Source organism: Plodia interpunctella, chromosome 3 (assembly GCF_027563975.2).
Source record: "Plodia interpunctella isolate USDA-ARS_2022_Savannah chromosome 3, ilPloInte3.2, whole genome shotgun sequence".
Classification (NCBI taxonomy): Eukaryota; Metazoa; Arthropoda; class Insecta; order Lepidoptera; family Pyralidae; genus Plodia; species Plodia interpunctella.
The window spans coordinates 7,253,412-7,279,593 of record NC_071296.1 but is presented as its reverse complement, the minus strand read 5'-3'; the positions used below and the strand labels follow the sequence as shown (position 1 = coordinate 7,279,593).

Genomic DNA, 26,182 nt, shown 5'->3' with positions numbered 1-26,182 from the left:
TAGACTCAGCTTGTTATAACCAGAGAGTTGCATCACTCTAAAAGAAAGATACTAGATTTTCATCGTATCAATTTCGATTATTTCTGTAGATTGATGCTGTGTTTCAATATAGTATGGCCTAGCTTGTGGGTTATTCTATTTCAGTTGAGATTCAGTATCCGATCGCTTCCACGGGCAACTCCGCTCGCCGCTCTATGACAGCGCGGGCGATATTTATGTCGCGCGGCCCCGCCCACCGCCGTGGCTCCATTCAGCCTGTTTGTATTTATTCCGAGCCTATTTATTTGTATTTCTCGTGGCTTTTGAATAATACATGAACGTAGCGTTTCCGTCGTGTGTAGGCAGCGTGACGCCGCATTCGTGACCCTTGATTCTTCGACAGTCTCTAAAAAACCACTAGAGATCCTCCATAGCTCATGTCAGCGTTTTCGGTTTGAAGTGAAAAAGTGAAGTTATTTTCCTACTTCAGTAATAATCAAACAAGCATGTGTTTCAAGCGGTGGTGGTGTAATGGTTAAGACGCCCGCCTATGGATCGAAAGGTCCCAGGTTCGAATCCTACTCGTGCCACATGAGTTTGTATACCAATCTGACTCATGTAAGTAGTTTTCATCGACCACCACTTGCTTCCAGTGAAGGAAAATATCGTGTGAAATGGAGAATGCAATGGGAAACCACTCCATTAAAAATGCCAAGAAAGTTGTTGTGTGTTTTCCACGTAATAACCACGACCCTCAGCCATGAGGATTACGACTATGAAGAAGATGTGTTTCAAAAGTAAATCAACGCAGGCAACGAGGCTCTACCTCGTCGCCTGCTTTGCGCTAATAATAGATTAATGTGAACTTATAACTGTCTTAGCCTAACTTTCATAGGAAAACGAATGAAAGCTAGAGTATCTGTTGCCGCATTTTGTTCGTTGCATTGCTAATGCAAATGCAAGCCGCTAATGCGAATCTTGGTAGGCTTCGCATTAAAAGTTTAAGTAAATAAATCATTTGATTTTGAACAAGATTTATTTTAAATTACATCGAACTGTTGATTGATATCGATATTGAGACTTTAGAGAAATTATTTTTTAGACCACCTTATAGGTTAATAGCTAAATATAAAATCTATTTTACTTATAGGCCATAATTATAATGTATGTACTTACCTATATGATAATTTCCATATATTATTTTTATATTCTCACAGAGTTAATTAACGATCGGTGGGAATCACAAAATTAATTACGATCGCGTTGGACTCGTGTATCGATGAATTTAACATTTATTTGGTAGGTAAATCACGGCTATCGCGAGTATCGATTGGCCCCGCCCACTCCGCTTGCGTCATCCCCGGTGCCCGCCACTAAACAGCTTTTGTCTTTGTCTTAAGTCTCAACCTGTGTTGTGTAGTTATATGAACCACGCTCAAAAATGGGTTTACGCCTGGACAGAATTGCCCATGTACTTCATGCTATTCCTGACGCAATTCCACAATAACTTTAAAGTATATTTTTGATCAATCATTCTTCTATTAAATTAAAGGGCTATATTCAGACTCAGGCATAAGTAAGTAACAACACCGTAAGGTCTCTTTGCACCTACCACTCTAACTCAGCATAAACCTAAAGAATGTCCCTATTACACTATGACGTCACGGATGTCACCGTTATTTTATGGTTAAACTACTTATACTAATCTAAATACCATCCTATTTCCTTATCATTGTTTCAATGTTAATGAAGTCGTACTTGTTATTGAAATGTGTCCGCTTTTGGTAACGTTGGTTTTCTTTCAAAATTTATACTCAGAATATGGATTAGCATTCTCTTTGTGATGTCTATAATGGTGACTGCACTTTATGAATATTCAATAAACATTCATAGACGTAGTAAAAATGACATGTTTTGGTCAGTGAAGGTGCAGCTGTCGCGGTTCATAATCGTTAATAATAAATTGACTAGGTCATAACTTAAGGCTCTGCCAAACTTTAACTTAATATTATATATATTATTAGCAGCCCGTCCTGGCTTGGCTCGGGTAAAAACATAAAAAATATATACCTACTTACCTAAAACTTTGTAAGTAATCATACTGTCTATAAAATTTGAAAATGGAAACAATTTGAAATTCTATAATAATGGCACATAACTGTCCACTGAAAATGGATTTAGTGTCAAATTGGCGGAGCGCGAGACGAGACGAGACGCTGCATCATAAATCAAGCGAGCAGCGAATGCACGCGACATAAACGGTCACTTTAAATTCGATTACTGGCACCGTAATGAACTTATGTAAAGACGTTATGATACCTACAATTATTCATTGACAACGTGCAATTGTTGGCTGTAATTGGCACCTCGCAACTTGCAACAGTTTTATGAAATCGAACCTATCAACGGCAATTAGAAACGTAACGGTTTGAACTTCAAATCGGTAATCAGTTTAGATATCACTTGTAATATTAAGCTCCAAGCGCCTTACGTGCAGCGTGCATTAACGAACTGGAATACATTTACATTATGATGATTTATAACGAATACATTTATCTAATTACATCCGGATTGAAAAGCAATAACGCTATGGAACTATGCCAATTTCAAGTCTAATGTTGTAATTACAACACAGACTTACTTAGTAACAAATTATGAACAGCATTTCAAATTTCAATGCAACGGCAGTTATATTTGGACAGAATACGCTCAAATATTGCCTTGATAGAAAAAATACGTAACAAGTAAAAATTAGGAGGGTCATTTCCAAGAAAATGGAACTGGCAAGGTAGAAGAAGACAAGGTAAATGAAAAAATACTTTTATGATAACAAACCGCTGTTGACCATGTTGTATCATGAGATTCTTCGATTCTATACAAGAATGGAAAGTCAAATTTAGAATACATGATAAATAAAAATGAGGAAGGTCGATTGCAAGAAAAGGGAATTGATAAGGAAGAAAAATTCGAGGTAAATACAATAATAGATCTTCTTAAGTGAAATTTACTAGTTACTGACGTAAGCGGATGACTTTGCTTATAATTTCACACATATCTAATTACGGTTTCTGTAATTACCAATGAAGCTGATAGACAATAGCCACACTTATATCAGGTTTTTTGTAGAATGACAACATAATGGGCGTAATAAGAGCAACACGTGCGCGAACGCAGCCTCTTAATGCAAAATACAAAGTTAGCAGAAGTAATAATTTTTGCCTATGTTAAGTACATGGGCAAAAATTACTACTTCTGATTCTAATTACTTTTTTGATGTAAAATACTTTTAATTTGGCAAAAATTTTTCAGCCTACATAATCGTAGACAACTTAAACGGTTTCTAGAAAGATCTTGAGTTTTGGACACATCGATTAGCGTATCAGATTCATACAAATTGACCTTGTTTAGTCGACATCACATCCAGATCCAGCAATGAAATAAAAAAAATATTCTTATCGAGACTGCGGACTGGATACAACTTAGGTACTTTATGCTGATCCACCGTCAGAAATCTTCTGGGTCCAACAGTAACTGAAATGTTTATATTGAGGATTATCTCTCAAGTAGGTACAAGAAAGCCCCACACCGTACTGCCTTTCTGTTAGTCTCTTTAATTTATGGTCACATGATTCCGCTATGAGGCCTTCGACCTGCGATGACCGATTTATTGGTTGTACTTACTCACTAATACTAAGACATGTGCTTTTATTGTACATTAGAACTATGTTTTAGAATATACAAAAAAATAAACCATCAATACATAGCCCTTTGTGTGTTGGAGACATAACTCATCATTAAAAAAACTTTACTTAAGGCAAGGACGTAAGAATTAGGGCAATCTATTGCGAATACCAACAACTGTTTCGACTTTTGTTGAATTTCAGTGTATACAGTATAGCCACGAGTCCGGCCCTTTTCACCAAGTGACATAAGTTGTAATGGCAACAGACCGTCTCGGCCGATGCCTCTCCACAGTTTATGTGTTCATTAAGTGCTCCACCTTATTTATATCCCCATGGCTATTGTTACTGCGGTATTAGCGGTGCTTTGTCTGGAGCTGACTGCGCAGAGGGTGGCTCGAGGGTAAGTCAATTTTATTTATTTCCTCAGGAGATATAAAGAGCCTCTAATACAAAAGGCCATTTGGACTTAAAATTAAAAGTGGCAGATATTAATGCTAAATATCAAACTGGCAACATCCATGCAACTTCTCACTCTGAAACCAACACTAGTTCGTCACCTACTTATAGGTAACATGCGTTATGTCTCATTTCTCCGCGATGGACAGGCTAGTCAACCGAGATAAGTACTAAGAGAATGTGTAAGATCCAAATAAAAATAGGAAATAACTTTTCCGCTCCCCTGGTTCAAACCTAACCATCTCAAGTTTGACAAGACAAACAGTCCATGAGTATTTTTCGAGCGAACCGTCGACATCTCAGCGTGTAACTGTCACAAATGTATGATTAACGCTCCACGTCGCAGACATTCCTTTGTGGCGGCAGCCCGTTACAAGTTCATCCCATTTAAATTTAGCGCGGCGCGTGCCGTCCGCGGGTGTCAGGGGGGGCAAGAGGCGAGGTGCGGGGCAATCATGGGCGGGTCGCTCTACCATCAGTCAAGTGACGAAAATTGACGGAAAATGGGCGGACACCGTTTGCCCGCGACGTCATCAATTATTGCGTCTCGACGGTCACCGTGCACTCTATCGGCGGCAGAGTGCATACCTAATATCCTGTCTTAACTCCACCGTCTATTATAAGATGTTGTTTTAGCTACTGAATCACTTTTTTGTTGAGATGCTCGCGGCGAGACCGGAAAACGACTTGATAGTTCTGTAAATCTGCATGATTTGTTTTGAAACATTGGATTTCAAGAAAAAAGTAATGAAACAAATGATTTACATTATTCTTTAGACGTTTGAAGTGTTTCAATAAAACCCATTTATTTGTTTAGACCGAACCCCGGAAGGCTGGTTGGTAGCAGAGCGGACAACCGACGACGGCCGCAATCTCGCCGCTATCTAGCGTCGGTTATTGAGATGCAATCTAGAAGCATCGATCGCTCGATAATTCGCTCTAACTACGGCGCTCTTGCGCAACCACTCATCACTATCAGATCCTGATATAACGTTGATACCTTTATTAAATGGTAGCGAAAACTCCAACCTCTTCATATATTTGCTGCCTCTATTTCACTTTCCTATATAACATGATAACTTTTAAACTACAGGTTAGTTTGTAACTGCAGATTGGTGCTTGTTCTACGCAATGCAATAGGTAAAACATAAAACCTTAGGATTACAATGTACAATGAACATGTTCATTACAAGCTTTTATTTAACTTGCAATGTATACCTATATGTTGTCACTATGTACCTATGTCTCGGGTGGAATATAGATGGAATATGTCAGATATCTTCAACCCATTTTGTACACACATTTAGTTTGGATGACAATACATTATTATGATAAGCATGACCTGATGGTGCACCCAGAACGGCTCCAGACTTGGGAATTCCTCAATGGTTTACGACACGGACATGATTTTTGTGTCACACATTGAATGCTGATCTCTCTGACAACAAAGCTTGTGTGAAAAATAACATTTTTGAAAAACTTATTTCTATGTTTTGAGTGTCAATATTTCTAATATCGTAGTCGGCTTAATTTTATTGGAAAAAGATTAAATATGATTTTGTATGTTCAGAAACGCTGAAATGGTACGGTTACGACGGCATTATATTTTCTTTTTTTATGGTCAGTTTAGAAGTTTCTCAATTAGTTTGGACAGGAATGGGATGAGACTTAAGGATCTGTAGACGAAAACATCACCTAGCGGATTACTCGCTCATTTGGACCTATTTCAAAAAATATTTATTAATTGAATATCACAGCCAATATATTAAAAAAAAATATATTTTAAATAAATTCAAACCACACATGAAAGTTATTTGTCTACTATCCTCGAGAACGAGCGAACGCAGGAAGCCGCAGCCGCGCAAATGCTCGATCGATTTTGAAAATTGGCCGTAATTAGCATGTATCTCAGTGGTCCGGACGACTGCGTTTTAAACTGGGAACACAACCACAGGCTACATATTCCAGTAGCGTTTACGAGTAACGGCGCAGACGACGGACACAAATTGCCAAGCAAATTGTAGGTGTGCATCAATTGTTCCCGCGAACATCTCCCGTGACAGACAGAATGTTTTACTCAGACGTCAGGCTCCCGCTCGTTTCTTAAAAAAAAACAAGCGATTTACACTTCACACGAACAATGGCTTCGACACGCCAATATGAAAAAATAAATCCTCTATTTAAAATTAAAAGTATATACAAAGTCTCAATAAAGTTAGGTATTTTTGTTTACGAGAATACTATTTGGATATGATATTCTATTTAAACCTGACTTCCGAAGCAACACCACCATACAAGCCTTATGGTTTTAGGACCAGTATGCAAATAAAAATCCACATAATTTGATCGCAGAACAACGTAGGCGCCAAAGCACGAATCTAGGTAATCCATCGCATTGGCGGAGTCACGTCCGAGACATTTGATCGTGTAACAAGAAGTGCAGTTTGCCGTAATGGTGGTGTAATTACGGCATTATCAGGTGACCTCATATTGCGGTTGCAATCGAACCCGGCGCCCCGGGCTGGCAGCCATAACCACTAGACTACATGCCCAATGACAGTTTAAAACTGAGTTTTATAACGCTTGCACTATTTGTGGTTTTATGTAAAAAAAATATGTTGTTTTTATGAAATACTAGATAAAACCTCGCTTATTTTCCATATCGGTAATTGAGAATTGGGATGTCCTTTTGACACGATATTTACGAATCTCTTTCGCTTCCTCTAATACTTACCTCTTAATAGGTACCATCTAGGTACCTAAAGAGCATTTTTACACAAACACTGAAAAAATTATAACATTTTGTTATTTAACGATGACTCTTAAGGGGGCTGAAAAATATCCCTAATAAATGCGTACGTGCTTAACATGCATCAATCCTTTTCATGGTCAGAAATATCAAAATGGCTAATTGATCTCCATTTCGTCGTAAAGCACAAAATGCGAACAAAGCCAGCTAATAAACAGAGAAGCGCGTCGTCGGAGCGTCGCCCTTTGATGTCTTAATTAGTAACGCGAGCGGGTAATTGTGGCGAAAATTAATTCGCGCAAGTTCGTGCACTGCTTGCCTACGTGCAATATTGTCCTGTCTAATACTGTTGTGTCTCTATGTGATTTTATTAATACATTTTAATAAAATGTATTAATAAAATCACATAGAGATATGTATTGATTTGCCTGATTTTAGGTTTATTTAGGTTTCGGCAACGTAAGTACTTACTTAATTCCCGTGATGTTTGCTAGGTTTTTCTTCGTTGTGCTTAATACTTCATTGTTCCCTGAATGCCTCAAAACTTCTTCACGTCGATGTAATGTAATGTATTTATATGAATCTCAAAGCTTTTCTTTTCTTATCAGAGACCATAAGTACTCCATTTTTTGATTATTGAACTATTGCAGAGACTGATAATTTAATAGACACCACAATTCTATTGGTCATCATAGAGGTCGCAAATCCGTCAATTTTCGGCCCCAAATATATATTTTTTTTGTGTTATAATATTGCCGGAAGTGAGTCGATATTAGCGTGTAATACATTTCACACCAAGACAAGAGAGGAGCCTTAATAAACCAATTACAGTTCATTACCTAATGCAGGCCGGAAGGAGGATATTACTATCGCCATTATGTGACCACAGGTTCCCCTTGATGTTGCATTTCACGTGTTTGTTCTAAAACTTGAAATGTTAACGCCTTTAACTTATGATGGTGCCAGCTGTTTTCCTTTTGATCCGTTTGCTTTGTCCCGTTGGTATTTATCGTGTGTTAGGTTCTCAGGCCAAATTATAGAAGAAATTATATCGACTATACCCTATGCTGCTTTATAAAGTAATGGTTAATGTTCAGCTTTTCCATATACATTTATAAGTATTGATAAAGTCATGTCATATATACTTATAAACTAGTTTTGAAAGAATTTATATGAAGATATCATAGCAATGTACATGGTTGCTATTGTGATGTATAATATCATCTTGGGTAAATAGCTACCTACTTAATATTTATGTCGAAAGGATATAGAATGAGATTGTATAAAACACAATTTGTTAGTTTTTTTGATATACTACACACGCAAACAGTCATGCGACTCGCCTGTGGTCACCGCAGCCTACAGGAACCTATAATAGGTATCACACAAAATTTTATGAATAAAATTTTACTAGTTCTTACCAAGTATACCAATGTAACCAAGAGGAACATAACCCATTTTTTGCTGAAAATGGTAACAGCGATATTCGCGGGGAATGATGAATGACGGTCATTTCCCGACCGGCGGCCATTACGCTTGTCGCAGCATATGGCTGATTTGCCTGCGGTACCCATTGTTTGTTTTCTATACAACTATATTCTTTGCGGTCTATCGATCCGTTTAGTCTGAATTTATATGCAATAACGGCCCATTCCGGCTTCGTTCGGTTAAACTATAATAAATATATACATATAAACCTTCCTGAGTATAATCACATTATCTATTGGTGAAAACCTTAGAAAAATCCGTCTATTTTTAAGTTATCGCATTCATACAGACAGACGCGACAGGGGGACTTCTTTTTATAATATGTAAGATTGATATATCAAATATTGATACAAGCAACCAAATCATATTTAAAATACTCGTGAAGTAAATTTCCCAAATATCAAATGTAAAATAAACTTAACCAGGTGTCCGCAGTATTTAATTTTTGAATTGACTTGTTTTCCTTAATATTATTATAGCGACAGTTTATAACTCTATAAATTGTAACAGGACTGAATGCCAACTAAGACATAAAATTAAATAATTTCATATCACAATTTTGAAATATATTTCGGAACGACCACTGCTGAGAAGAAATGCCGAAAGAAACTCATTCCAACAGTTTATACCAGAAGGGCTTACCATTTTCTAAATGTAAATTAACAGTAAGTACACAATAAAGTACATGGTCAAAAGGTATACTGAAACATATTATGATTGTGATCAAGTGCTGATGAAAGGAAAAAAAATAAAATATATATATGTATAATTATAACATAAGTTAATAATAACATAGGTGAATTCAAAATTTATTTGTTTTTATAAAGAAAGTGGGTATCGCGGACTGACAAATTAAGTTTACAAAAACCTGTGGAATATTTCGCAAAAAAACAAGTTTCCTAAATCAGCCTACTTTAGGTTTACATAATCCTTGGTCCAGTTTAAGACAGATATAATTTACACTACTATTTGCAGATTGGGGTAATTAAGAAGCTAATTAATACCCACAATTGTGTTTCCCTTCGTATTTAAGTTCCGAAAACAATTTACAACTTTGTAACAAAGTATGGTCCAAAAAAGTATGTCGACATGTTCTCAGCATTGAGAACTACCTGAAAACCATTTCCAGTGAGTATTAGAGAGTGACAGCTATAAAATCACAGTGTTGCCATTGTAAAGCAGCCAAACTGAAATCGTCGAGGGGAGCTCACAATGAAACTGGAAGTGGGACGCAATAAAAGTCACATTAAGTCGAGAGTGAGCTTTGGAACTCGCGTATTGAATTTGTCTGCCGCTTGAGATGAAAGTGTCGTTTCAGAAAATGGTGTTTTCTATCAATTCCTATCTCTGTTCAGTGATTACTTCTTATCGAGAGCAATATATAATATACTAGGAGCTCGCTCAGGTTTTTTCTTAGCGAGCCACTAGTATATTATATAATATCTGGCACGATAGGGACCAACTATTTAAAATGAGTTTCTTTCAGCATTTCTCAGCTGCCGTAATTGTTTCAGAAATGCCAGTAGTTTGTAGCTCGTGAGAAATTACTATATATGATATAAAATTTTATTAGATTTGATTTAATAAGTTATACGCTTAAACCTTCCTCAGGAATCACTCTATATATTGGTTAAAACTGGGTTTATTGGTTAAAACTGGTAGTTTTTGAATTTATCATGTTTATACAGACACGCGACAGAATTCTTTTAATAAGTAAGAATTTCTGCGACGAATGATCGTGGAAAGTCTGTGACAAAATCATTAAATAAAATTTATTCTTTCAACAAAATCAAAAACAAATTGGCAAAAACAAATAAAACCTAAATTTTACAAACTTACGTTGTCCAACATTAGACAAGATTACATCGACCCGTTAATTAATAGGGGGTTTGTAATAACCACCTTTAATTACTAAGCTATTATTCACAATCCGTGTCTGCCTGAAGCTTATTTCAGGTGTTATTTCATTAAAAATTTAGTTTACCTGCAATTAAATTTCCACTTTTCCGTGTGACCGAGTAATTTGGTTGTTTAAGTATTCTATGAAGACGATTTTAAAGACGTCGTAGTCTACAATCAGTCGAAATTATTTGAAACTAACAAATGCGGCAAAGGACATAATTACAAGACTGATTTATTCCAAATTACTTATGAGAAAGGTGTTCATATTCACGCGTCTCTTGATGTCGAGAACGTTTGCGATTTGACCGAGTGTAATTATTATAATAGGCAAATTAAAGATATTTTAATAACACCGGAGTTTGTTTGTACTTGCAGGAAAAGGAATTTGAAAAATTAATAACCCTTTCATATACATTTTGTTTTTATTTATTTAAAACTTTGATTTAAATATCTTAAACTGACTTGTATATTTTTTGTATAAATTTTATAGATACATGTAATAACACAAGTGTTTAGTACACACTTTCGGCTTAAAAGATTCTCAACATTTCCCACAACAATTAATAGGAAAAAATATAACATTTTTATTTTGAGTTGTGATTGTATAAATCATCAACACACGTGTATGTAATAAATCATTCGTACCAAACTTAGTAATTAAAACCACGAAATCTGGTAAGATTCTAGAGCACACAGTGTATAATTAATTTTTGTTTCGTTAGATGAATCACCGACGATTAGCCTCCAGAGGATTTCCGTGATCAGTTTGATGCAGATGTTTGGAGGATAATTGCCTAATAAATGATCTTTTCACGACTTGTTTATGTAAAAATAAGATTTATAAAGTATTTTTATATATGATTGATAATTATAGTGCAGCGTCGAATACTTGCATAATATTAAAAATGATACAAAACAGAAATGCCTCGGCACGGGACAAGATTCTAAATAAGGACTGAATTAATTGCATCGCGACGCATATGGTTTGATACTTCATAATCAATGAAGCACCTACATATTATGTATGGTTGATTTTGTATACTTCGTATTAGCATTATACTATCATTATACTAGGTAGGTACTATTCAAAAATATTTAAGAAGTTTTAACTAAAGGAAACCAAAAAAAGAACGAATTCTATTGAAATAGTTTAAATAGCATAATTTAAATAACTAAATTGTTTAAAAATGTTGATTTCACATCCTAAATTAAATGCGGATTCAATATAAAGTAACCGTCTATTCAAATTTGGCATTTATCAGTAATAAATCATTTTGAATTGCGCTTCAAAAAATTGTTTTTTCGCACGTCCTTATGGCCGCGATTATAAGAAAATTATAATAATTGTGTCGGTATAATTACGTGATGTAACGTAAGGCGGCGATATACAGCGGCCAATTTGAATTTATGTAAAATATCGCGCAATAAATTTACATTTTATAACTTGCCCCGGTGGTGCGGTGGACGTGGGCGCGATATCTCTGTTTAGAATCACAGGTTCCTATCTGCAAATTGCGGAAATCGATCTCGGGGGTGACCTGCTCAATCAATTTTTCATAAAAAAGTACCTTGATGTATGTGTTAATTTTAAAACGATTAACATTATTTACTTGCAATTATTACAATTATTTTTTTACCGTTTACAGTCAAAAATGATGACAAATATGTTCGGATGTTTATAAAGCTTCCATACTTAAAATTTTACAAGTTTTTGAAACGTATGTATTATATACACTTACCTGTTAAAAAATAAATAAATAAAAAATGTTTTGCCTTTTCAACTTTTACCTTGAAGCTCGTCACGATTTATTTAAATATGTTCGTCAGAAATCTCAGCATAGTTCACGGGCCATTATGTTAACATTATTTTTATCCGCGTAAAATATTCTTAGTATGATAATGGTTAATTCTTGACATATTTTGTGTGGGTAATGCAAGCCCGAGGCAGGCGGCCATACCGACACTATGTCTAATAAATTTATGGGCCTTCATTTTCATGTTGATCGGCGCTCGAAATTATAATCGTCGTGCTCGGGGCGCGGCGCGGGCGCTGGTGCGCTGTTCGGTCGCGTGACTCTAGTTGTGCGCAAGCGCAGCCGCGCACAGACCTAAGTACATTATTTCTACAGGGAATAAACTAATCACTCAATGAAATGCGTGATTTTAAAAAAAATTGTAATCTATCCTGAAAGTTGATTGAGACAGTAAAATGGCTGCACGAGTTTACGAGAAAATAAGATGACTTCTAGTTAGTTATATAATGTTAGTTTTGTTAAAAACACTGTTCCTGTGGGATATTTTATTATGTAGTACAATCTTATATTCAAGTCCTTATTTATTTCAGTGATGGGTTTATTTTTATCACCTAGGGATTCTAAAATGCAGTAAACACGCCAATTATCATTTTTGTCCTTATAATAACTGGTATTTGTACTAATAATATGGGAAAAGTTGTCGTGTTTTCTCACGTTAAGGTAGTCCCATGTTTCAAAGACGCATTGATAAAAAAGTGCCAAGATAAATGTCAAAGCGGAAATAATGAGCGGTGCTTAATGGGGTAGAAACTCCGCGTGGGGCGATTGGGAACTCGTGTTTTGACCAGGCACTGAACGTCAGTGATTTGATGTATGTAGATGATTGTTGTGTTAGTCGCTATGGAACTGTGTCTTGACGCGCTTAAGTATTTGTTGATCATTCGTTCTTTCGTTCAAGACACAAAACTTTTGAGCTTATTGTTACTTGGACTTTTAACTTTTAGATATGTAATTCAAAGGTTAGATACCAATTATATTAATTTTAACTTCAAGTAGATGTAACTTAATTCTAATATGAATATGTCAAATCCTTAAAGTTTTCCATTCGGACAATTTCGAAGCCTTGAGTTTTTTTAAAGTTTATTATACATATTTGTGCAGGTAGCTATAATTGAACTAGGCGTAATTTTCCTTAGTTTCTTAAAATTTACCATAAAATCTGTAGTACAGCCCGAGGCAGTGTCCTCATTAAGTTGTCAGATGTCGTTATCTTGTAATGCTTGCACAGTGCCACTGCAATGAGCGGGCCAGTCAGTGCACTGTGAATGTCGACAGATCTCTATCGATAAGTGGACTCTGTGTTTCCACCAGATATTATGCCGGCTACACACTATCACCCAATTCGGACAGATGCCGACGCAAATACACAAGTTGCGTAGTTTGTATGAGAGAGTTTTTTACCGCATCGAAAAACTGCGTTGTGTGCCGAATCCACCAAAGCTTGGCAAACTGAATCGCGATATTGTACATTAGAATTTAGGAGCACTCATACATATTTACCTGTCAAGAGAATTCTTTGGCTATCTTTACTACCGAAAACATGTAATATCCTAATTTATACTGAAAATAAATTGTAAAGAATTTATTTTATAGTTATTTATTACTTTATACTTAACAATTAATGTTGGGATCTCATTTCCGCTCATCTCTCTGCTATCTCTTGCGTAACTTTGAGAGAATTAACATAATATTATGGATTTTTATAATCCTCAAGCAACCAAAGATATTTTGAGACTTCCGACTAAATTACCAATTGGTAATTTCCTACCAAAGAATTCTTCTGAGAGGTAACTATGTATGAGTGCTCCTACATTTGTTTTTTGAAATGTAGAAATAATGTACATTGTATGCCGAATGTAATGTATATAATTATATATATATATATATATATAAATTACAAAAATTCTGACCCGTTACATGGCAATCTATAATCGAATGTATTTTCTAACTATAATGCTAAACTAGATAATCGCTATCCTTAATGGATACAAAAGACGTTTGCGTGTTATTTCTTGTGACAGTTTAGCCACAATTCGTTACAAATTATACGGAGCAATTTCAAAGCAACTCATTTAGCTGACCTATTGTTTGTCTGCTGACATATCAACGTTTTGTAATTCCAAGCATAATAAACACATCTTGTCCCTGTGTGAAATTATATTAACTTCTACAAAGTTAACGTTCGTGAGATGCCTCAAGGAAACAAATGTGATTCTTTTAAAATAGCGATTTCATCGTTTTTATAATAAGCAAGGACTTTCTTTATGTATGTATTTAATATTAACTTGGAATTCAATTAGGAAGTTATTATTCCATTTCGATCCGGGTCTAATCTATACTTACATCTTGTTTACATATATTCTACATAATATAAAACAAAGTTGCTGCCCTGTGTATAATCCTTAGATCTTTAGAACTACGTGTGTATGTGATTCCTGAGGAAAATGTATAATTTATAATGGTTTTACGCGAGCGAAGTCGGGACGGGCCGCTAGTATTTTCATAAGAATGTTAGAAAGGATCGTCACAGTGAGTTAGCACGTGCTACGAAATCCCGGACGAAAAACAAACTGCCATTTTATGGAAATTTTGCCATTTATCCGGGAAAATATGCTCGACAAAGCGACTTGTTCCGGAAATGAAACACTACGGGGGTATGTAGATTTATCTCCCTTCATGTCCAAATGCGACAAAAAGTGCGTACATTTATTTTTGTCGTTGCGGAAAAAAGTTTCGGTATGTCGAGATTGATACGTTATTTTATTGCCAAAGTATATTGTAAAAAAATGTATCAAAGTATCTTGTAAATAATGTAATAAATATTCGCATTGGAGTCGACGAATATTGTTCCTTATACCCATTTAAAAAATCTTGCTAACTTATGTACTTATATTTACCTACTTACTAGAATTAATTGATAAACAATAATAAAGATAATTAATATTAATATTAATATTACACAGCTGAAAATATAATATGTCATATTTACGTTTATTTAGTTACGCTATAAAATTTTATATGTCAAATAGGTATTTTTGTTTGTTTGCTAGACTGATAGCATGAAATTGAAAAGTGGCTATATAATAAATGTAAGTCCAAGATCTCCATTTAAGAAGTGTGTGATAAAGCAGCAATTTCTCATGTTTCAAATAAATCAACCGATAACCGCTGCTAATAGAAGCAGAAATAGTTACCCATACCAGTGATTATCTACGCTCCGGACGTTTTGAGAAATGCGAAGATTCTTTGTGTGTATTTAAAATATTACTTAAACGTACTATCTGGTATTACGATCTCGGATTTAATGAGGAAATTAATTGGATTGCGAACGCTGACCACTGCCCGTAATCATTGGAACTGGTTTCCTTGGGCACGAACTCTGTTTTGGATCCTCAAGGATAATGGCAGTAGGTTAAGAATGACCGCTCCGATATTGGACGAAGATTTTAACAAACATACAAATGTTTATAACATTTAAATATACAATTTCATGCGTAGTCGCTTGATTATAACTTAGTAGCTAGCTGCACAGGGCATTTTTCTCAGTGAATGCCGCAGTGAAGGCAAGGAATTAACAAATCAAAACACTTTTCAATAGAATTTTTAGAATGTACTTGTTTTTAATATTTGCTTTGGTACCCAGGCTATTATGATCTAAAAATTTAACTGAGTCTGATAAAATTTCCAAGTTGAGTAATTTATTTAATAACAATAGTTAAAAAAATTCAGTAAACATGACCTTTATAAATTATAAAATTATCGCCTTCTCTGCGGACTACATACTTTAGTAACATCTATTTAACTACTTTATTAAGTCCTAGAAATGTACTTACAGGAATATGATGAAAAAAATAATAATATAGTACATGCCGATAAGTTTTATGGTCAAATAATGTGCGAGGCCAGCTGTCTTTAACGACGGTTATTAAGGGCTTATTATGAAGGCTTTACTATATACCTTCTCCGTTCTGCGCGAGTAGAATATCTAATGATGTCAACCTATGTCAACCCTCCCAAGTTTCTGCTAAAGTCAAATTGAAAATTCATGACAAATTGTAATAGATTACTTTTACCATTGACATTTATTTCTAATTATTTTCGCGTGACATATTTTTACATGAAAGTCTATGTGATTGAAATGTTTGAGGTAAGAACGTACATAAAATAAATATACTTAACGTTGTTAAGACAGAAAAAGTAGTAAAGCAATTGCATGTTCACTTATTTATACCCAACCTGGTTAAATACAATTGGTATTTTCTTATAATAACTTAATTATTTTAATAATTACAACGAACGAATGTAATGAAAACCAATAATTAAAGACAATTTACATTATCTAGTGACAGTTGAAGACATGGATGATTAAATATTTTTTCAACTATAAGACCCACGTTGGGTTGCAATTGCAAAACGGCTGCAAATGTCAATGGTATCTATTTTCAATGTAGTGCGTTATGTGCACGCACGTTGTGAGCTATTAATGAGAAATAACTATAATCTGGGTGACGCCGTTTGAACGGCTGGACCGTCAGCCGCTGGAAAGGCGACGGAAGCCTGTCACAGCCGCAATTACAGTACCAAGAATCCGCATTAGTTCGTCGGTTGAACTATTTATGTAAAATAAGAGCAAGCAACCTCTCGTACGGGGAAACGGCGATTGCACGCATCTCTCATTAAGCACTTTAGAGCAATTTGAGGAGAAAAACTCGGATGGTACATCGCGTGGTCAATTAAAATGCTCGCCTCGGCTGCTGGCTGCCAACCAGTGCCACTCAGCGAACGGTACATTCGCGTACAACCAGTAAATAATACGGTCCAAGTGATTGGAATGGCTCGTATCCTCTGAGTGACGGAAATGGCCGCTCCGTCGTACCTATTGATCGGAAATCTAGTTGCGGGGTAAGACAGTAATTATGTAATGGATGCTGAACGGTTTGCAGCAAATGACACGAAAATAGAGTAACTAATTCGTATAATTTATTTTATATTTTGACTCTTAATTGTAACTGCTTATTGACAATTATTAAGTATTTTATTTCGGACAATATTTTTATTAAATCATATTGTATTGAATAAGAATAAACTTAAGTGCCAACAATGAAATAGAGATACCCTAAGTAAGCGAAATTATCACTGTTTTGTTCTTGTTTACTTAGATTTATTGTTAGTCAGATTTGCAATATACATTATAACGACTTACTTATAATGTATATTGCAATTCTAACTGTAGTAACAGTTTTAAGGTATCTACTACCAATTTTAAATGCACACATAAAATAAAGTAACTGTGTGTAGTATGTATATAGCCACAAAAAACTCTAAGAAAGAATTTATCATTTGAAATATTAAATGCCAATGTGTTTCGTCAAAACAAAAATGGGACAAATTAACATGCCCGTAAATAGATGTAGAAAAATTAAGACCATTAACCACATATAATGTGGCGGAGCACGCGAACCACACCTACCTACCCAAGTATCATATTACCTACAGGTAAGTACGTGTATCTAGACATTCAAAGGATGCCAATCATGTTAAGTTTAAATGATTATTACGCAAAGAAACAAAACAATTCGTCCTTGAAATTCAGAATCCGTTTTATGCTGAAAAAGATCGTGTTTTAAAACTTTACATGCATAAAATTGAGATTATTGTTGTTATCAGACCCTTTATAATATTTTTTAAATAAATAAGTTCGTTCAACGTGAGCAAGTAGCCTCTTAGAACTAGTCCATTCATTAGCTCCAAAAATTTCAAATCCAACGTTTCACTTTTACTTTTGCAAGTCATGCTGGTAGTCCCAATACAAAACAAATAAGCCTTGCTCCATTACACCTGAGCATACCATGACTTGTATATCAGCTTTTCAGCACAAATTAAAGACATAGACAGATATTCAGTATTTATTTTATTTAGGCTATAATAAAATTGAACGAACAGTCCTGTAAAAAGTATTTATGTGGCCATTTTCCGACAATAAGTCATCGTCATGCTCTCTTTAAGGGCATAATTTCATCGATCTATAAGTTCCAACAATTAGGTATAATTATTAGAACCCAAGTCTTAACTACATAATATAATGCGAAAATAGGTATGTTACTTCTTCAGGTTTTACATAACCTATTCTTATACATATGGTAGGAATAAGTTGATTTCAAGAAATACTGCTACTGTGAGGAATTCTCGTGGGCAAAGCTTATAGTAAAATCTAGTTAAAATATAGTAAAATCTAGTATAAAAGTTTGCTTATTATAAGTCGGTTTAAGATTATTTATTTAATCTCAAGTTCTGATTATTCTGTTCTTAGGTTATTTTGTGTGAAAGCCAGTGCGCCTACGCATGCTCGCCTGTGAAACCAGTTTAACGAAATATCGTGTGCAGTATGCACTATGAATGAGTTTATGTATAACTTATGTGTTAAGTTAACCGTTGCTTAGATACGCTAGCAAGGATTGTGTAGGTGTAAGAACCTTATACCTAAACCTACATTATCTGCCAGATATTTTGTGGTTTGCCTATAAGTACAATATACACATTATTCTCTTATGTAAGGACATGGCAACCTGTTTTTGAATTGATTTTGCAATCTTTCGATATCAAATTTTTCACAAATTATATGCTTTCTAATTTATTATAGATTGATAATAAAAACTTGAAAAACTATTCAACACTACTATTCTATTTCAGTAAAATAAAATCTAGTAATTATAAGGTATTTATTACAAAAGGAAACGATTCAGCAAGGAAACAAAACATTGCTTAGTAACTAGAGCAATAGGGCCGGCCCGGCGGACATCAATCATGCGAGCAAACCAAAACACTGTTAGTTTTGCCGCCGAATTATTAATTACATTCCCACAAAAAACTCACACACGACGCCGAAAAGCATAAATTTCTTCCTTTTTCACCGCACAAAGGAGCCGTGGCCGACATAATATAACGCTAAACAGATTAGCCGCCCGACACGGCCGTCGCTTCATAATTTTTGGCGCCAGTAGTCCTGCCTTTAGATTAAACTAATATGAAAAGGAAATTGACTAGAAAATGGACGAAGGCACTATGTGTCATTAAGGATTGGACACGGGGCCCGAAAGCGCCGCCTTACCTTTATTTATTTGAGTTCACTTAATTGAATTAACATTTTGTGGTTTTTATGAGGTGTTGGTAATGTTTGGAACTAAATAAAATGGGCCATTGTTAAATAATAACCATTACCTTTATGTGACGTATATTGCTTTTATTAGAACTATTGGTTTTCATTTATACTCTGATTCCCGACGGGTGGCGTTCTCTCTCTCTTAGAAAATAATAATTTGTAGTATGCAAAGACAAACAGATGTATGTTACATTACCTATTTATAGACCATTTAACACTTATTCTATGTATATTTAGATAGGTAACTTAATAATATAATCTTTAGAGAGGTAGTACAAAACAATGGAAAGGACAATATTAAATACAAGTTTTACTAAAATTACAAAAAATAACAAAGCTACTCATTCTATTAAAGTTTCAACTATCAAATGAAATATTTCCGTCGGGTGACCGATATCAATTATTCAGTACTAGAAACTAGTCCTCGAACAAATTTGTATTCAAAGGGGGATAGGAAGAAAATTTCGACGCAATGTTTTTCATATAAATGGAGAAAGCTTGGAGGTCCACTCGGGCTGGGGCGGCCATGAATAGTAATAGGTTGGGGCTCGCGGCCCAGGTCGCGTCCTGGTCTAATACGCCGTTTATGGTGCGTGCTAAATTGACAATACCCAGGGGGCTCTCTCCGAAATAAACAATTTCACGGGCGCACCTTTTGTGACGTTTGCTCTTCAATTAAACCAATATTTGTTAATACTTGAACTCATTTAGAGTTTAGATGTCAAGACACGAACACATTACCTACACCTATGCTAATGCCTATGTGTATACAGTGAGAACTTTATAAAGGATAGAATGCATCATTATTATCTGTAACCTGCACTTCCTCAAGAGTTTGGTTAGTCAGTGTAACTATACTGCCTACGCAAAATGGTCCTACACTGGTTAATCTGACGAAATGAGCAAGTTAAGTCATGTAGTAGGTGTTCGTCGGCGCTGCTGGACTCACATTCATAAGCAGGTCCGGTGAGGAGGAGCCTTTGCCGCTCATGGCGCCGACACAGCAGGCGCATGTCACACAACACTCGCGAGGCGCGGCGCAGGCGGCGCGGGCGGTCTACGTGCGCCCGGCGGTCGCGACTGCCGTCAAGCTCCCACCGACCACCGAGCCCCCACCGCTACCGGCTGCCTCATTTCTCACTATAATTTGCGTGCTGCTCGTTTTTTACCATTATTACTCCCTCGTTTTGTTTTACGTATTATCGAGTGCATCCCGCTCGCACCGCCGCCATCGCCATGCGCGCTGAGCGCCGCCCAGATAATAGCCGCGTGCAATTACCTCCGCGGAACGCGAGCGGCGCTCCGAGGTACACCTAGCGCCATCTCGCGACGAAAAGCTGAAACACACATGTAGTCATCTGTGTATCTGCATGAAAGTTTTGTTTGTTTCATTTAGCATATCTATAAACAGCAGGCAAAGCTTTCCCAACATAAACAGTAACAGATTTAGCTATGTATGTGGTTCGGATAAAATTATAAGGAAATTTTAATTTTGACTTCATCTACAAACAATAATTAATTTATATTAGTGACCGAAAGTAATTAATTTTATCAATCCGATACTGATCTTCGATAAAATTAATTTACAAAGAAGTAATACAATATCATCATATCATAATAATCATTAAAGTTTTGGGTCGAACTACTTTAATGGCTTTGAAAAAAAAGGTATTCCGCTGCTACGCCGCGCGTCTTATCGTAGACTTTCGTAACAGTATCGTAGCTCGTAGCATGTAGCGCGTGGCTAGAGTATATTGTTGTCAAACTAGACCTTGAACCGGACAAACTTTTAACGTAAACTATGATCTTGTTCCTCATTAACTTTTAGTAAATGTACATAATAACTTTAACTTGTATATGAAATTATAAGAAGGGTGGACAGTCCATCAAACGCCCCTTGTCAAAACGATGTGGCAATCGAAATTTTGTTTGAAAATGTCAGATTAATTTATATAACCTAATACAGAATTCAGTGTTTTCCGATTTTTGCGAATATGGCAGAATATACAAGTTTTCTAAAACGATCATGATGTACGATATGTAAGGACTTTAGGTACAAAATCGTTCATCTGAACTATCTTACATTTGAAAAATAAATATTTTAGTAATGGTGCCTGCCTATATTTGAAAGTGACTCATGAAGAGAGTTTTAAAATATTCCGTTTCTCTTGTCGTTAAACCAAATCAAAGTGTTTGTGTGCTTTTGTTATTATTCGGCTTCTTGACTTGTTTCAAAAAGCCGGTTGATTGAAATATTATGATTTTTTAATTTTTGGTATTATACACTATCAGCTACTATTTTGGTATTACACAGCAATATGATCGAGAACGATCTAAATTAGTTAGTTCATCAAAAACTTTGACAGTAAAGCAAAATAATATACACTTTTATACGCACATTATAAGTATAATTTTATATGAGTATTTTAATCTTATCACACAAATCGATTGAAATATTTGAGAGTATCCTTACAATAGGTACTTACAATAGATTCCTTGTTATACCACAGAAGGTATTTAATTTTTTCCAATGTAACAAAGGATGGAACTTGTATTACGTAAGCTTGTAGAAAAAAATGTGCATCGATGAAAATAATTATTATAAATATATATTAAGATGAAGTCATTCATTCTAAATTGGTTGAAAAATATTGTAAATAAGAAAGTGCTCATAGTTGTTTTTGTAAAATATAAGTTTATGTAAAAAATAAGGGCTGATTAAATAATAATTTTTATTTACTATGCAAAACAAAATTAAATATTTATTTAATTCCGCAGACTCAATTTTCGGTTAGCGAAATTAAAAGATAAATAAAATGAACTAATATTGTTTACTTTAATTTATTAATTTTATTGGAAGGCACATACATTGGTAAACTTTCAAAACATCACATGAAAATTTCGTGGTAACTTAAATGAAGTTAACAATCTGTCTTCAAAAACACAGCACCTGACCGTACAAACTTACAAATAAAATATTTACAAAACGTAAGCTTTCGTGCAAACTTAATTAAAATGTCTTTTCACAAGTATTTATGTTATTGTCCCAGTGCTACTGGATGCTGTATGTTGTAATGACCTTGAAATATGGCATAGTTTTCCTTGCTGGCACACTGATACGTACTGATCGGAGCAGTATACTGTTGATACATGCGGTGATCTCTCACAGGAGGGCGCGGGTACAGGGTGTCCTGACGCACTTCAGGGTACCAGCCTGTCATTACTCCACCGCTGTACGGTGCACTGTTGTAACCATTCCCTGAATTTGCTGTCACATTGGGAGCTACTGCTGCGTAATTTAGAGACATATCATGTTTAGGGTCGTTAGTTACAGGCACCGTCCCGTAGTTTGTACTCCCGACGACTGGCGCGGCAGATGTATTCTCACTTGACACTTGCGGCTTTTCGTTCTTATCGTCGGATAATTTTAGAGGCTCTTCTTTTTCATCCTCTTTCATTTTCTTATTCTTTCGTGAAACGTTCGCGTGGGTCTTCACATGCTTAGCTAGATGATCAGAGCGCATGAACCTCTTGGAGCACAGTTGACACGCGAATCTCTTTTCACCTGTGTGGGTTCGTAGATGTCTTTGCAGTTCATCGGACCGCGTAAATCTCTTGCCACAAAACAACCAATTGCATACGAACGGACGTTCTCCAGTATGCCAACGGAGGTGAGCTTTCAAGTGCGAGGTCTTTCCGTAAACTTTTCCGCAGCCAGGAACGTGGCACACATGTTCTCTTTTAGCACCGTCTTTTCCATAGTTAGGCCCAAAACCGGCGGCTTCTGTGAGGCAGTTGGGGCAGCGGCACTTGGCGCAACGTCGCTGGAGCTCGCGCGCCTCCTCAGCAGCGGCGGCTGCGGCGGCGGGCGGCCAGTACGCGGGGTACTGCGCCGGATACGACGGCAGCTCGCGCCAGCCCGCCGCTCCACACCACGCCCCGGATGACGCGCTGCTACACGAAGACAAATCAGAAGCTGGCGACAGCGCGTCTCCGCGACCGTACCCACATCCGTAACCACTCATCATGTTCATCATCTGTAACAAATTGGATAACATGGTTAATTTAACATCCCTATATTGTAATATCTACATGCACTAAACATCGTGTCCTGTAGTGATTAAGAAATATTGAACAATTTACGAATCAAAAATCAACACCATTATCTGACAAAAACGTTTAACAGTAATCTTCAGATGGGTTTATTATGCACTAAACTATAATTTAACCAAATATAAAGAGCAAAAGTGGTGTCAATTAACGGGAACAGGGAGTGGGCGGGCGGACAGACCTGTTGCGCAGGCGGATCCACGTATTGCATTTCCGGCGACAGTGGTGACAACGTAACGCGACGAAACCTTCAACTGGATAATTACAGGGCGGCACTCCGCTCGCGCCGAGACGTTTTTAATAACTGGCTTGGAATAGACGTAACAAGCGGTTGTCACCTCGCCCCGGCCCCGCGCCGCGCCCCGGGGCCCGAGCTGCGCGCGCGCACCCCTCCTCACCCCCCGCCCCACCCCCGGCCGCACAGCCTCCGACACACCCCACCCAAACCAGAGCTTGTGAATTATGAGCTTACGTACGATCCATTCTCATGAGAAGGAGAAGACACGTGTATGAACGGGACAGCTAAAGGTCATGTTTACATTACCCGCCTTAAAATTATGAGGTGGTGGAACAATTATTTAATTCGAACTAGAATGTAAGTTATATTAGTTTATCGCAGTAATATTTCTTTATCGCAATATAATTTCATATAAAGGTACATGACAAAAAATATTTTGAAGTCTTTATGCAAATGACCTCAAAATTTTCACTATATCTACCTACTAATATAAATGATGTTTCTAATGCATGGTTGTACTGCCTAATCACCTATTCGGACTTTCAAACTATCAATTTTTAAAACATTTAGGCGTACATTTTTGGGATTACAATTTAGATCAGAAGGCCTACCATCAACTTTTACGAAACGATTCCAATGCAACTCAGTTCACTTTAGGAACCATAAATGAATCGCATTTATACTAAAAATGCAGTTGATGATACGAATTTGCGATGCAGGATTCAGGTCGCAAAGTGAATTACGTTAAGAGATGATCATCATCTTGTTGTTGTTTTGTCATCAGTTTTATTGAAATCGTACCGTAAAAGTATTTTTATATGGATTTTGATATGGATTTAGTTTTATAGATTACGTATAACTGGACACTTAAGACAAAGCAATATCAATAGCATAAACAATTTTTACCTGAATTAAATTTCAAATCTAAATTCGATAATTCTAAATTTAAAATAAGTAGATAAAATATTCGTGAGCACATCCGAGCCGAGATAGTAATCACACTAACACTATCGGAGATACCGGGCGGCTCGAGCGGTTAATGTTTTTAATTTTTTCTCTATTTCGGTCGGCAGTTCGCGGCAGACGCATGATTTATGCATATCCGAGCGCAGCCAACCTTTAATTACACGTTGTTAAAATATGGCAGTTTGTTAAATCGTTCCCGAGCTTTTGTTTTACTAAACACAAACGCTCTCCAAAGAAAAGTAAGTTTCTTCTCTTCCCAGCCGAACTTAATATATTTTTTATTTCTATAATTGCCCGACTTCGTCTGACAACGCCGCGGTGAACTAATTTACAAGAACAAAAGATAGAGAGTGTTTGTAGAAAAGATTTTAGAATACATAGGTAGGTATGATGAAATTATAGTGTAGGTGGACGTCAAGTCCAACTGAATAAATAAACGCAACTAATTAGCTCTGCAAAGTTTCAACTCTACATTTACAACTTTTCGGGAAAATTTAGTCAAAGCGATCATGTTTATTGTTATGATGAAAAGATTAGAATAACTAAACACAGGCGCTGCGCCCAGCCGGAAAACTAGATGCAACTTGACTTGATTTTTACGGGAAACTGTAGTCAAAGTGATCACAATTACACTTGTTCAACCGTAGGGTAGTCCTATTGTAAAAATGACAAAAATCATTCCCCGAAGTTGCTACCGGACTCAAAGTCATTATCGAGATTCACAAACGTAACCTGTCGACATGTTTACGACGGGCTAGAACAATAGCTGTCGTCGACAATGTACAGGGTGCTGCGACAATGCTCGCTACAGTAGCCGTGTCGGCGTCCACTGCGCATGCGCACAAAGCCCACGTGGTGTGCACAATGGTTGCTACTAATGCTCTATGATCGCTCTTCTGACGCCATAAATCTTTGCTACTGTTTTTGTGCATTTTGCACTGAACAAAAACTGGTAGCTAGATAGCTGTTTAAAATTTTTATTTAGATCAACGCTGTTCTACCCTTGTCGTGGACAAACCATCACAAAGACCTTTAGTTTAGTTAGCTAAGTACCTAAATAAAATTCTAAGGACTTGATAAATCATGTACAAATTTAGTCTCAAGTACTTACTAGTTGTGTTAAATTAGTAACTAAGCAATACAGCAACCTACGCAACAATGTCAATCCATCCCTCAATGATGATTTTGCCACTTTTTGAGAAGCTGAAATCAAGCACTTAAGAAAATAAACATTGGCCAATTACGAATCGGTCTTGCCTATAGTAAGTATAGATTAGTTAGGCATAGATATACCTACCAGCAGAAATACATCAGACCATTCAACTCTGTTATAATCGGCGGCGGCGTGATGTCTGAATCAAGGGATCATTTCCGCTCAAATGCGGATATTTTACACTAATTGCAGGTTTCCTATATCGTGGGCGGGTAATTGGGCTCTATCGCACGTTGTCTTGGCTTCCTGTCTTTTGGCCACGTTGGCTATATGGGACCTTTGCCGCGAAGGGTGTCAGGTTGCGGGCATTGTGCCAATGCAGCCAGAGCGGCACCCACGCGGATCATTTGTAATCGTGAGTAAATCGCGCATGCATTGTTATTGTTCCAGAATCAAAGTTGTATTTTCGTCGTACCTATACAACT

The 26,182-nt window shown here is 36.4% G+C and overlaps 2 protein-coding genes across 3 annotated transcripts in view; both read right to left on the bottom strand.

The window, feature by feature from the left end:
* Window positions 1–20,372, bottom strand: part of Sp1 — a 67,226-nt gene extending 46,854 nt beyond the window's left edge. Inside the window, exon 1 of one of the 2 annotated variants that reach the window (XM_053769541.2) lies at window positions 20,180–20,372. In XM_053769541.2, the coding sequence (XP_053625516.1) occupies window positions 20,180–20,221 (42 nt within the window). In that variant the 5' untranslated portion in view covers window positions 20,222–20,372. The remainder of the gene's footprint in view (window positions 1–20,179) is intronic. The other variant, XM_053769544.2, reaches the window with a different exon arrangement.
* A 1,691-nt stretch (window positions 20,373–22,063) lies between these two features.
* Window positions 22,064–23,694, bottom strand: LOC128683676 (transcription factor Sp5-like). The gene is made up of 2 exons (XM_053769546.1): window positions 23,522–23,694; window positions 22,064–23,267 (listed from the first exon to the last, which is right to left on the bottom strand). The coding sequence occupies exons 1-2, from the start codon at window positions 23,549–23,551 to the stop codon at window positions 22,269–22,271; spliced, it is 1,029 nt and encodes a 342-aa protein (XP_053625521.1). The 5' UTR covers window positions 23,552–23,694; the 3' UTR covers window positions 22,064–22,268.
* Between the last annotated feature and the right edge of the window lie 2,488 nt (window positions 23,695–26,182).

What these genes read in the sequence shown, in the direction of transcription:
- LOC128683676 (XM_053769546.1), bottom strand. Translation starts at nt 23,551, where the DNA reads ATGCAATACGTGGATCCGCCTGCGCAACAG. An exon ending in TGGATCCGCCTGCGCAACAG is followed by an intron (nt 23,268 to 23,521) that starts GTCTGTCCGCCC and finishes AATTTGTTACAG; the next exon opens with ATGATGAACATGATGAGTGG.